Genomic DNA, 13,473 nt, shown 5'->3' with positions numbered 1-13,473 from the left:
GCTGTATTTTTTTTTTTTTTTTTGCTCAGGTTGCTGTCTGGCCTAGGTAGTCTCCTGAATGTTGGGGTTCCTAACAACATTGCCTTCTCTTTTGCAGCTGTTTCTTAATCTGGATGTTTCTTCTAGTTCTCTTAGCTCAGCACATAGAAGAAGCCTAGAAATTGGTTCCAGCTGTGTCTTAGTAGCACTTCTCTTAAACGTCTGGAGCAAAGCATGGGACTGAGGTTGTGTCCCCTCCCAGACGAATGCAGAAACCAGCTCCTGCAGCTTCAGCAGGGCTTTATTGGTAGAAGCTGAGCTTGCTGCCCAGACTGCAGGCTCCAGAGGAAGCTTATGGGGTGACTAGAATCTGGAATAATGTGGCCTCCTGGTCATGTAAGTAGGTAGCAAGGACAGACTGGGGAGTGAAAGAAAGTGGCTGGAAACCCTCTAGATGGCTGTTCTTGTTGGGCAAGACATCCTTGGCTCACAAGTCAATGCACCTGGAATTGACGTAGTTAGTACCTGATACCTTAAGAGGCTCCTGGGGTGGAAAGTTGCTTTGCTGCTGGGAGCCTCAGCTGTCATTGCCAGCAAGAACCGACTCTGAGATACAGCCAGCAGAATAATCAGCAGGGTGTGGTTGTTCTGAGGAAGGGAGCCTTGTGATCTCCAGGTTCTCTTGTCTCCAAGGTTAGTGGCTTGGGATGGAATCCTGTGGAAGTGACAGAGGTGAAGAATTTGTGGGGTATCCAGAAATGGAGTTTTTTTTTTTTTTTTTTTAGGGTGTTAATGACAAAGTGGATGCAAGTTGGATTTTTAATTGCCTGCTCTGGGTTTATTTTTTCATAAAGAGACAGGGAGAGGGGCTGAGCAGTGGCACACCCAGTTGAGCGCACTCATTGCCATGTGCAGGAACCCACTCCCCACCTGTAAGGAGATGCCTCACAAGAGGTGAAGCAGATCTGCATGTCTCTCTTTCTCCCCTTCTCTACCTCCTCCTCCCATCTTGATTATTTCTCTCTGTCCTAATTTTTAAAAAAGGGGGGGGGGGTGAAATGGCCACCGGGAGCAGTGGATTCATTACACAGGCACTGAGCCCCTATAGTAACCCTGGTGGCAATAAAAGAAAGACATCACAGCGCTGAAGCTTCCCTCAGTATGGTGGGGTCTGGGCTCAAACCTGAGTCACACACATGGCAAAACAGCACTCTATTGGGGGGCCAGGCCAGTGGCACACCTGGTTAAACACACACATTCCCAAGTGTGAGGACCTGGGTTCGATGCCCTGATCCCCACTGTGGGGGGTGGAGGGGGTGAAGCAGTATTTCAGGTCTCTCTCTTTTTTTTCTTCCTTTCTTCTCAACTTCTGTCATATGAAATGAAGTGGGGGTGGTGGGGGCAGGGGAAATGGCCTCTAGGAGTTGTGGATTCCTCATGAGGCACCAAGCCCCAGTGACAATCCTGGTGGCAATAAAAAATAAAATAAAAAATTACACTTCCCAAGTGAGCTATTTTGCCAGCCATGCATATTTTCTAATCTTTCTCCAAAGCCCTAGATTCTAGGATCAACTCTCAGCCCAGAAACTAGCCTACTAGAAAGCCCTGGGGAAGTTGCCCTGTCCCTAGTGACAAGTTCCGTTGTCCATGGTTGAAGGCCTAAGTGGAATCAGCCCATCCAGGGTGAGACCTCAGGCCCTGACCAGCCCAAGGCTGTTGGAGGAGGGCCACCCCTCACCTGCAGAAGGCTCATTGTCCTCGCCAGGCTGACAGGTTCAATCTGGGGATTTGGCTGCAGCTTGCAAAGCCATGAGGATAGATGTTGGCCCTGAATATGTTTCTTGAAACACTGGTGATACCCGTATTGTCACACACAATCCGAGACAAGGAAATCTTTCTCAGGGCTTGGCGCTGTCTTCTGGTGAAAACTCCTCGTTTCTGCCACCAGAACCTACAGGATGATCAGGAGATATGGGTGGAAGTTGGGGAGAAATGACCTTATCACAAGTACCTGCTGTGTGCCAGGAGTTCTTTAAATACATTATTTTGCTCAATTCCCATGAAAATTCCTGCAAAGTAAACATTATTCCTGTAATGTAACTGAGGCAGCTAGATCTGAATCCAGGTAAATCTGAGTCCAGTGCCAAATCCAAAATAAAGGGCCAGTTCTTAAGACAGGCATAAGCGAACACAGAGAAACCCAGATTTTGCTCTTTGTGCCTGTGTTTTCTGGTCTCCACTAAGTGACAACAGGGAGATTGCAATGTTTATCTCTGGAGTTAAAAGTGTCTCCAGCTCAGCCAGGTGTATGTTCTTTCTCCCTCTGACCTCGCTCTCCAGAGAGGAGTTTGGTGTCAGATACTGTGAATTTGGAAGAAGTGGGGCTAGCGGAATACTCTCCCCTTGGAAATCCTAGTGCTTTCCAGCCCTGCTACTTGGTTGCCTCTTTAGGGTCACTCACCTGTCTCCAGTTCGAGCTCTTGAAAACTGACGCTCAAAAAGACAAGCCAGAAGAGGCCCCACCCTGGCCCTTGGCAAAAGAGGTTCTGCAATGGCCCCAATCCAGATGTCAATGTTGTCAGGTGTCCCATACAAATGCAGGAACTTCCTTGCCAAATCCTGGTTTTTTAACACCCTACTGAGCTGTGCCAGGTTCCGGGGCTGGGAGAGGCCACAAAAGCGCCTCCACGCATTGTACCCTGTAGGGAAAAGGGCAGAAACATTTTCAGATCACTAACCGACAGCCTCCTGGTAGCTTCTGCTTCTCTCCACATTGCCTTCTGAGAGCAAGTTCTGCAATTGGCTGATATTGGACAGAACAAGAATTCTGCTGGCAGAAGCAACTTTGGACCTTCCGAGGGTCAAACTTCTACCCTCTTAATTTTCCATGCAGGCAGACAAGGATGTTTGTGTGCATCAGACTTTGGTGTGTGACCCAATGTGAGTAGCTGGTATGACACAACACTGGTGCCACAGTGATATTACTAGTGGACTCATGCACTGAGTAGCACAAATAGAACATAAGACTCCCAGTCATCTTTGTTGAATACATGCATGAGTAAGATGAGAAATTAAAACACGGGTAAAGTGTATCTACACGAAAATGACCTCACACTGTACTGCTTGCATGCAAGGCCCAGAATAAGCCAATATGTAGAGACAAAAATAATTTAAATGTTTTTAAGGGGGGCTGAATTAGAAATGGTCCAGTGGAGAAGCAATTACAGAAGCCAGACCTTCCACCTTCTGCTCCCCATAAGATCTTTGGTTCATACTCCCAGAGGGATAAAGAATAGGGAAACTTCCAATGGAGGGGATAGGATGCGGAACTCTGGTGGTGGGAATTGTGTGGTGGGAATTGTGTGTAATTATACACCTATCCTATAGTCTAATCGATCATTATTAAATTAATTCTAAAAAAATAAAGAAATGGGGAATGATTTATGAGGTTATGAGTGATGAAAGTGTTCTGATGGTAGATATGGTGATCAATGTAATACTGAAATCATTGAATTGTATATTTCATCTGGATGGATTTTTACATGTTCATTATGTCTAATAAAATCATTAGACTTTTTTTTACCTGTCCAGAAGTTGCCAAAGACCAGACATTCTGTTTGCTCAACTGTCACTATTCCCATATGATCAGATGATGTGGGGACCATCAGCATAGGAGATAGCTTACTGGAACACGAAGTAACACCAGCCTAATGTTGTTCACTGAGCTTCAAATTACAAATACTATCCCCCAGTTGAACAAAGGAAAACTATACAGTTTTTTTTCTTTCCCTCCAGGGTTATTGCTGGGCTCGGTGTCTGCACCATGAATCCACCGCTCCTGGAGGCCATTTTTCCCCCTTTTTGTTGCCCTAGTTGTTGCAGCCTCGTTGCAGTTATTATTGCCATTGTTGACGTTGATTTGTTGTTGGATAGGACAGAGAGAAATGGAGAGAGGAGGGGAAGACAGAGAGAGAGGGGAGAGAAAGATAGATACCTGCAGACCTGCTTCACCGCCCGTGAAGCGACTCCCCTGCAGGTGGGGAGCCGGGCGCTCGAACCGGGATCCTTACGCCGGTCCCTGCGCTTTACGCCACGTGCGCTTAACCCACTGCGCCACCGCCCGACTCCCAACTATACAGTTTTTTACCAGTACTAAGCACTATTTTGTGACTATCACTCAGGATCCTAACAACATCTTTGTAAGAGTCTTTGTTTTTATTTATTTATTTAATATATAGAGACAGAAATTGAGAGAGAATAGGGAAGATGGGGAGGAAAAGAGTAAGAAAGACACCCGCAGCACTATTTCACCACTTGTGAAGCGTCCCCCCCTGCAGGTGGGGACAGGGACTTGAACCCAGGTCCTTGTGCACTGTAGCATTTATGTAAGCTCAGCTAGCTGTGCTACTGCCCAGTCCCGTGAGGTTCTTCATAGTCCTCACCTTATCAATGGATTGTCGCTGAACTTGAACAATTACAACCTTCCCAAAGTCACTCTGCTTGTAAATGGAATCCTTAACCAGGTCTTCCAACTCTGGATTCGGTGTTAGACTTGGGGAAGGATTAGAGGAGACTACAAGAATTAATATCAGGAAAATATCTCTGGGACAGTTTGGAAGAAACAGGTAGTGGGAAGTAGGAAGTGGGGGGAAGCAGAGAGAAACAGTTTTCCCCAAACATTGAAGAGGACTAGATGAAAGGAACAATTTTTATGTACCCTTGGGCCAGTTACTAGGTGTCTATAAGCATATTCCTACACTTAGAGAAATTATTTATTTAGTATAGAAACAGAAATTGAGGGAAGGGTGAAGATGGAAAGGGAAAAGAAAGATACCTGCAGTACTGTTTCACCACTCATGAAACTTTGCTGCAATAACTGCTTCACAGGGTTGTTTGGAAGACTAAATGAGCTACTGTCCATAAAAGATCCTTACAAAATATCTAAGTTTTAAAAAAAGTTTTGGTTACATTTTTAAATTTTAATAATGAAAGAGAAAGAGATGGGGAGAGAAAGACATCTGCAGCCTGCTTGTGAAGCCTCCCCCTACAAGTAAGGGCTAGAGGCTTCAACCTGGGTCCTTGCACATGATTACATGGGCTTTACCAGTTGTGCTACCACCTGATCCCCCAACACTCAGTTTTTCTTCTAGACCAGGACAGTTTTTCTGTGTCCTCACAAGAAGGCCAGAGAAACTTCATTTTACTCTACCTGTTTCTTGTCTCTCAGGCTTTGTCTTCACTTGAGTCTGATGTCTATTTTTTTTTAATTTTTCTATATTTATCTTCCCTTTTGTTGCCTTTGTTGTTTTTTGATGTTGTTGTTATTACTTTTGTTGTTAATGATGTCATCATTGTTAGGACAGAGAGAAATGGAGAGAGGAGGAGAAGACAGAGATGGGAGAGAAAGATAGACACCTGCAGACCTGCTTCACCGCCTGTGAAGCGACTCTGCTGGGGAGTGGGGGCTCAAACCGGGATCCTTACACTGGTCCTTGTGCTTCAGGCTACTGCGCTTAACCCACTGCACTACCACCCAAATCCCTGAAGTCTATTTCTGTAGCCCTAAGAACTAGCTTTTCTCCATGAAACTTACCAGGGTTCACTCTTGCCTCTTTTTTTTTCTTTTGACACAAAACCAGATTTTAATATTACACAAGATGCCCCATTTGTACAACTTAGTATTCATAGCCAGTATGACTGTGCAAATGTTTTTCCCCTTGCATGTGTTTTACTTCTTTTCGTTGAAACCCTAGTCTTTTTTCCAGAGTAATAAATAGAATTCCAGGGTACAAACTCTGTCTTTTAATTCTACTGTTTTTCTCTACTTGGCAAATCCTTCTCTCCCTTGATCTGCTCCTGTACCCAAGTCCTGCCCGTTATAAATCCAAAGCCTGAGACCCTGCATGCAGATGAGGAAGATGTGACTAAGACAGCCAAGGTGGTCCAGGGGTGCTTTCCTGTATCGCCCTGGGCTTTGTGTGCTTCTGAACCACACACCTTGTAGATAGTCCTATTCAGAAAAGGGCTAGCAAGTGTTTTCTCTGAACCCCTTCCCACCCAACAAGGCTGGTTCAAGTGAAGCCTGGGAGGAGAGATGGGCAGATCCCTCACCTGGCAGGCCATGATCCCGGCTGCGCTGCATGTTGAGAGCTGCCAGGTCCAACCCAATTCGTCTCACTTGTCGAAACAGCCGGTCCCGGAGCTCATCCACTAACATGGAGTCCTGACGATTCAGCTTGGCAGGTGTGGCCATGAGGCCTCGCAGGATGGGGTCGATGCCGCCTAGGGGCAGAGGATGTGAGCAGCACAGATTGGACCAGCTTCCGGGAAGCCCCTTGGGTCATCACATAATACCAAGGTAGCTTGGAGCTGGGCTATTGGAATATCTCACTTGGCCCAGGTTTGAGCCCAGCCCCAATGACACTGGAGGAAGCTTAGTGCTGTGGTCTCTTTCATGTCTATCTCTCTGTCTGAGAAGTCATCCTGGAATAGTGAAGGAAGGAAAAGAAGGGGGAAGGAAGGAATGGAGGAAGGAAGGAAGGAAGGGGAAAAGGGAGGAAGGGAGGAAGGAAGGATGAGACGGAGGAAAGAAGGAAAGAGAGCAAGAAAGGAAGGAAGGCAAAAAGGAAAGAGAAAGAAAGCAAAATAGCTCAGATCTGGACAAACCAGTCACTTAATTTAGTCATCTTTGTGTCCAGAAATAGAGGTCTGTGTAAGCATAAAGGAGCAGGCAAGCCGTCAGGGAAAAGTGTCACCCCCGCTTCTAAGAGAAGGGATGGGAGGCAAACTACTTTCAAACCGCCAGCTCTTCAGCTTGACCTCACTCCTCTCCCCTTTCAGAAATCCTCTCATCTGGGAGGGGACCCCAGGCCTGGAACTGAGGGTCTTGGCATCCACCTCATTGTCCCTGCCCACGGAGGAGAGTAGCAACCTAGCCTCCTGACAATAAGCTTGACTTGCCTGGCAGAGAATATCCTTCCCTCCCAACTCCTACCCGCCTCTGGGAAACCCGGTCACCTTCTTGCACGACCCGCCAACTGGCAAAGAAGACAGAGCTAAGTGGGACCCGAGAGTTGGGAGCTGATGCCCGGTACTGGCTGTCCAGGCGGAACATGAAGGGCTGCAGCATGGTGTGGCCAAAGCGGAAGGCCAGAGTGAAGACGTTAGCCACACGGGGGTCCACTTTGGAGGAGTAACCCTTGTAGGGCCCCAGGGTCCTCCTGGCCCGGGCCCTGCCCAGAACCAGTGGCAGATAGTCTCGGTAGGTGATAATCTGGAAGAGAAAGCATAGGGGGAACTTTGCCTGGCTGCTGCCTACTCTGCTCCCTTGCTTTTCAACACTCTTGTTTTTTTTTTTTTTTTTTTTTTTTTGGCAAAAGTACTCAGATTTACTCATTATAGGTATCCTGTCAAATGTGGCAATGTTAACATCCTATTGCCCAGTGGAGATACTGAGGACCTGAGAGGCTAAGTGGCATGAACAGGGTAACACAGTAAATTAGTGGCAAGAATTAGAGGAAAGATCACATCTCTTGTGCACCTCCCATCACTAGTGACTAGTAGCACACCCCCCAGATTATGTCCCAGGTACTTCCAGTGATTATGTCTCCTCCCAGATAATTGCATTCCTCAGCTTGCCCTCTAGCAGATTCATGGGTCCCTACCTGGACCATGGCCCCCACAATCTTCCGAGCCTCATGGTATAACTTGTCTCCAGTCCACCTGGGATTCAGGCGTCTCAGCTCAGTTGCCAGACGGTTGTGTTCTCGCACAAAGAGGGTGTGCATGGCAGTCAGTTTAGGGGTTTCGCTAGCTCGGGTGTCACCTTGAAAATTCCACATTCAGAGTCACCACATCCCTTCCCCAAGAAATGCCTTTCTACTAGAGAAGACGGAAGTCTGGGTGCTAAAGAGAGGGTGGGGCCATTGTCTCCATGCCCTGGGGTGCTGGGGCCATCCTCTTCCCCAACTCAGTGTGCCAGGAGGAGAAAGGCTGTGGGGTCTTGACTCTTAAGTGACTAGATTAGGTTGGAGCTTGGTGGGAAAGCACAAAGCAGCTGCCAGTCATGGGCAGGAAGCTCTTTGCCTGACAATTTCACTCCAGAATATAAGCAGATCCCCAGCTGCTAGAGGGACAAAGATGAAGATGGGGCTGTGAGCCCATTGGTCTCAGATGAACTTGACTCTACACTCTCTCCTGAGGCCTTTTCCAGCTTTGGACATGGTCTTAAGTTGTTATCCACAGAAAGTCCAAGGGAAAGAAAAGGGAGCACGGAGTGAGTAGTTGTGTGTGTTGGAGGGCGGGGGCAGGGTAGAGCCCAGGCCTGCAACCAGAACCTCTAAACCTGCAACGAAGGGAAAAGCCTGAAGGCTGACTCTTCTGGCTTTGCATTAAATCCCTTTGCACCAAGTCTTATTTAACCTGCTCCTCACAGGCCTCTCATGAAGGTACACACTGCTCTTGTCAGGAGCAGAGGAAAACTCAGTCCTTGGCATCTCTGCGCTGGTGTGCCTAGTACTGAAGTGGAACCTCCCTACCCCAGTCACATCCCGCCGTGCCTTCACTCCCCAAGCCCCAACCATGGACTGCATCCTGGGAGACCCCACCTGCCAGGAGTCTCACCTGCCAGGAAGCAGGGGATGCGCGCCTGGCGGTTGGTGAGGAGGCAGGGGTCTTCCTGCAAGTTGTTGAAGGGCAGCAGGGCCCTGCCTTGGTCGTGATAGCGCTGGTTGATGGCCAGCAGCCCATGGTAGTTGGTCCGGTTGCGGAGCCGCAGGGCCAGGTTGACCTCGCTGCCGTACACCATGCTGGCGTCTAGGAAGGAGGTGAGTGCGTTGATCTGCTGGCGGACTTGGTTCTTGTTTTGTGGGCAGGAGGGAGCCGAGCGGAAGAAGGGGATGCAGTCCTGTTGGTTCCTGATGCGGGGATCATTGGGTGGGATCTGAGAAGGAAGAGGAACTGGTGGCAGTGGCGTCCCTCCAGAGCAAGCTCACTCTTCTGGATCACAGCCCCACCACCTGCTTCAAAACCTTACTGAAAGACACCTCCTCCAGGGAGCCTTCCTTGACTCACTCAGATTCATACTGCTCACCACTTTGTATCACAGGCTCCAGAAAAGCTAGAAATGGGTGAAGTCTTAGATCCTCATTTTACAAATGGTGAAGCTGAGACTCAGAGAGAGGAGAATAAGTTAGCAAGAATGGCAGTATTAGTTCTGACATTTTGGCCTGTTCCCTTTAAATTCATCACTTCCAACTGATGTTTCCAAAGCATTTTTCTGTGCTAGGTTCTTTGGAGATTATAATAGTTAACAAAACCCAGTACAAGTCATAGAGAGGGAGCTGGAAATTCAGGGGGAAATAGGCATAGAAGAGTGTGCTGTGGGGGTTGGGCAGTAGCACAGTGGGTTAAGCACACGTGGCACAAAGCGCAAGGGCCGGCATAAGGATCCAGGTTCAAACCCACAGCTCCCCCCTGCAGGGGAGTCGCTTCACAGGCTGTGAGGCAGGTCTGCAGGTGTCTACCTTTCTTTCCCCCTGTCTTCCCCTCCTCTCCCCATTTCTCTCTGACCTATCCAACAACGAACGGCATCAACAATAACAACAATAATAATAACCACAATGAGGCTACAACAACAAGGGCAGCAAAAAGGGAAAAAAATGGTCTCCAGGAGTAGTGGATTCATGGTGCAGGCACTGTGTGAGCCCCAGCAATAGCCCTAGAGGCAAAAAAAAAAGTGTGCTGTCACTCCAAACTGAGGTGTCATTCGCTATCTTTGACCAAAGCCAGTGACCTGGGAGGTGGTGCAGTGCTAGAACACTGGACTCATGGCTTGAGGCCCTGAATTAGATCTCCAGTGCTACACATGCCAAGTGTGTTGGTGTGCATGCTCTCTCCTCTATCTCTCATTAGTAAATAAATAAATTTCTTATTATTAAGGGAATGTCCCTCAGAGGAGATGCTTCAACCAGATCTGGAGGAATAGGTAAGACTGCAGGGGGGGGCCAAGCCAGCTAGGGACCCTGACATGTCCTACCTCTGAAAGGTACATGAGTGTATGCGTGTGCTCAGTGTGTGTGTGTGTGTGTGTGTGTGTGTGTGTGTTCACACACATGTGTCTCCCCTGCATTCCTACAAGAGACGGTGCTTCCTGGTCTCCCTCTTTTCAGCTTAGTGCTCCATACCACACCACCCTCGCCCTGACTAAGATAAAAGGTCTCTCCCTGCTTGAAACATAATTTTAAGAATTGGTGAGAGTTACAGGAGCCTTGGGCCACATTGAGAAGGAGAGAAGGACCAGAGCTTAGAGACCCTAAAGGCTTCCCATAGCAGAGGCTCAGAGGTTTTTTTTTTTTTTTTTTTTTTCCTGTTAGAACCAGAACCAAAGGTCCAGGCCAGTCTCAATGACTTGCCTCTCCAGGACGTCTGCACTGAAACTCCAGACAAACTGATACACACAGAGAAGGACTCTGTGCTGGGCTGTGCTTCCTCCAGAGTCATAAGCAGTTCCTCAAGGATGGAAATCTGGGCTCTGGGCCTCCAGCTCCCTCCCTCCAGGCTGGGATAAGACCAACTGAAGGCTACCTTGATCGGGAAGCAGGGAGGCAGCTGGGCACAGGTCCTCTCACAGTCTACACCCGCAGTGAAGGCCACTCTGGCTGGGGACTCAGGGGCGAAGTCCAGGTCATGGTCAACAAACTGACCCCACTGCATGAACATGAGGGACCGGCCTCCGTCGGAGGACAGCCTGTTGCTGGGGAACTGCACGATCTGGTTGGAGACAGCCCGGACCTGGTAGGACAATAGGTCGCTTTAAGGTGCCATCCCTATAAGGTGATAGCACCAACCCAACTCCCATTGGAGTTAGAACAATCTCTCCTTGCCTCCTCATCTCTGTTTTGTCCATTGTCCTTTGTGGCTGTCCCTTCTAAATGGGTGGACTCCAGCCTGGCTCTGAGGGAGTCCAGGAGTGCAGAGGAGTGGGCCAGAATTGGCTGACTCAGCCCCCACCCACTCTTTTGGAGTGACAAATAGAGCAAATCGAGGAGCCAGGAGGTACAGCACCCAGTTGAGTGCACATGTTACCATGAGAAAAGACCTGTATTTGAGCCCTCACTGCCCACCTGCAAGGGGAAGCAGGTCTGCAGGTGTCTCTTTCTCTCTCCCTCCCTCCCCTCTCAATTTTCATCTGTCCTATCAAGTAAAAAAGGAAGAGGAAAAAAAATACCCACTGGGAGTGGTAGATCTGTAGTGTAGGCAATGTGCTCCATTGACAACTCTTGTGGCAATAAATAAGTAAATAAATAGATAAACAAACATATAAACAGGACAAATGGATAGATCCCATTACAGACTGTACAGTGAGGTGATAGAACTATTTTCTAGGTATATGGGCTGGGTGCTAGGTGATAGATACTAAGTATAGATAGAACTGGATCGATAGAAAACAGGATCAATGAAAGAGAAATTGAAAGTAGATGTTAGGAAATAATGGATTGCTATATTTAGTGTATATGCTGGCAATGGATATCAAACTGATGAACTAATAAATGTGGAAGTTTAGATCAGTCGATGTAATTAGATTAAGGCACCTCTTGGGTTTTTATTAGTTTGTTTATTTACCAGAGCACTGCTCAGCTCCAGTTGATGGTGCAGGGAATTGAACCTGAGACTTTGGAGCCTCAGGAATGAGATTCTCTTTGCATAACCATTATGCTTTCTACCCCCACCTGGTATGTAGCTCTTTATATACAGCATAAGCCTGGTGCTTATTCTTTCAGAAAAATAAAAGCCTTATCATTGGGCATAGGAAACAACATAATAAAAGGTTCTTAAACTTGAGGTTCCAGGGTTCCAGGCTCGATCCCTGGGATCATCATAAGCCAAAGCTGAGCAGTGCTCTTGGTGTCTCTCTCTCTCTCTCTCTCTCTCTCTTCCCATCTACCTCTTTTTAAAAAAAGTTTTTAAAAATCATTGTAAATCACACTCTATATGGCTGTATAGCAGCTCCAGGAAGGACTTTTTACTGTTGTGTTACATACAGATGAGAAAACTAAGACTCAGCTCTGTTAACTGGCCAAAGCCACCTAACCCTCTCTGTCTGACTTTAGGATGCTTCTTTATGCCCTGTGTTTAGAGAGATCAGCCATCCCTCCCCAGAGACCCAGAGACCCTTAGCCCCAACTCACAAGAGGGAGGAGGAAGCCACTGCGCCTCTTGCCAGGAGTCCAGCCAAAGGGGAGTGACAGCCTGTCCTCATACTCAGCTGGGAGCCAGCGGGCCAGGGGCTGATTGGAGGCCCCCAGCAAGGGTCTCCGCCTGCATCAGCGGGGGCAGGAGGGATGTTAGCAGGACCCAGGGCCTAGAGACCATTCAGTGTGGAGGAAGGGGAAAAGTGGGGGAAGAGAGGCACCTGAGTCAGGTGCAGCCCCTGGCACCTACTTGTTGTTGCATCTTCCGGTGATGGTGCGGTACTTGTCACTGCACTTCTCAGCCTGGTCTTGGATAGTGCAACCACTGGCTTGGGATAGCAGTCGCAGCTGGGGTTCTGTTAGCATATCTAGGGGGGTGACGGGGGTAGGGTCCTGGATGCAAGGTACTCCTTCCTGAGCTGGTCTGTTCCACACTCCCATCCTTTTACCACCACCCCCAGTACTCCAAGATCAAGATCATGCACCCTGCCTCCTGGCCTCCTTTCTGTCCCAGACCAGCAGTGGCTCAATGGGGTGGGAGAGGACACAGTACCAGTGACATTGAAGGATCCAGCTCCCTGAACTTGTAACTTCTCCTCCAGCAGCCCCAAGGCCACGTGCATATAATCAGCAGCCCGAATGACTGTCCTGGTGGTCGCAACTGGCTGCTTGAAGTAGGACAAGAGGTCCATGGGGCTGGCCGAGCCACTGTGAAGGCGTTGCGTGATGCTGCCCGGGAGAGGAGGAATGAGTATTAGAGAGAAGAGCAGAGCCACCCAGCACAGCTCTAGCCCAGGAGACGGGTATTCGGGACACTGCAAACAAACAAGGATGATGGAAGGCAGGCTCTCTACCAGCCAGGCACCAACCCATGATGCACAGTCAGGTGACGGGTGAGGTGACCTTGGCTGGAGCACACACTCCCCATGGACCCTCCCAGGCCCGCCTGGGCCTCCGATTTACCTTCTCTGAGTCTGATTGTAGGCAGCATCCACCAGCAGCTTGGCCTCTGCTAGGCAGCCCTGGAGGACTGAGGTCTCCACTGTCCGGAGGGAGGCTGCTCAGAGGAAGGAGATTGCCAGTGCAGGGGCATTATAGGGCCCCTTCCTGGACCCAAATGCTTCCCCCTCCCTCACCTTCCTCCTTGGCTATCCATGGAGCTGTTACCTGGAGCACTGCCCTGGCAGGGCTGTGCCAGGGTGAGTGACGCTAGGACCCCACCCAGGGCAAGGAGCAGCTTCATCTCAGCAACGTTATATTCCCTGCTCTTGTCTCACCCAGAGAGTCTCTGCTGATCTCTCAC

General features: G+C 48.8%; 1 protein-coding gene across 1 annotated transcript; it reads right to left on the bottom strand.

Moving 5' to 3' along the window:
* Positions 1 to 47: 47 nt before the first annotated feature.
* On the bottom strand, positions 48 to 13,473 carry EPX (eosinophil peroxidase). Its single transcript, XM_007536129.2, has 13 exons — positions 13,338 to 13,473; positions 13,134 to 13,227; positions 12,724 to 12,899; positions 12,421 to 12,538; positions 12,168 to 12,297; positions 10,564 to 10,770; positions 8,602 to 8,920; positions 7,644 to 7,804; positions 6,997 to 7,252; positions 6,091 to 6,261; positions 2,441 to 2,678; positions 1,718 to 1,930; positions 48 to 694 (listed from the first exon to the last, which is right to left on the bottom strand). The coding sequence occupies exons 1-12, from the start codon at positions 13,411 to 13,413 to the stop codon at positions 1,729 to 1,731; spliced, it is 2,148 nt and encodes a 715-aa protein (XP_007536191.1). The 5' UTR covers positions 13,414 to 13,473; the 3' UTR covers positions 48 to 694; positions 1,718 to 1,728.

Source organism: Erinaceus europaeus, chromosome 12 (assembly GCF_950295315.1).
Source record: "Erinaceus europaeus chromosome 12, mEriEur2.1, whole genome shotgun sequence".
In the NCBI taxonomy this organism is placed as follows: domain Eukaryota; kingdom Metazoa; phylum Chordata; class Mammalia; order Eulipotyphla; family Erinaceidae; genus Erinaceus; species Erinaceus europaeus.
Note: the sequence above shows the minus strand (reverse complement) of the source record. Positions and strands in the feature narration are given on the sequence as shown.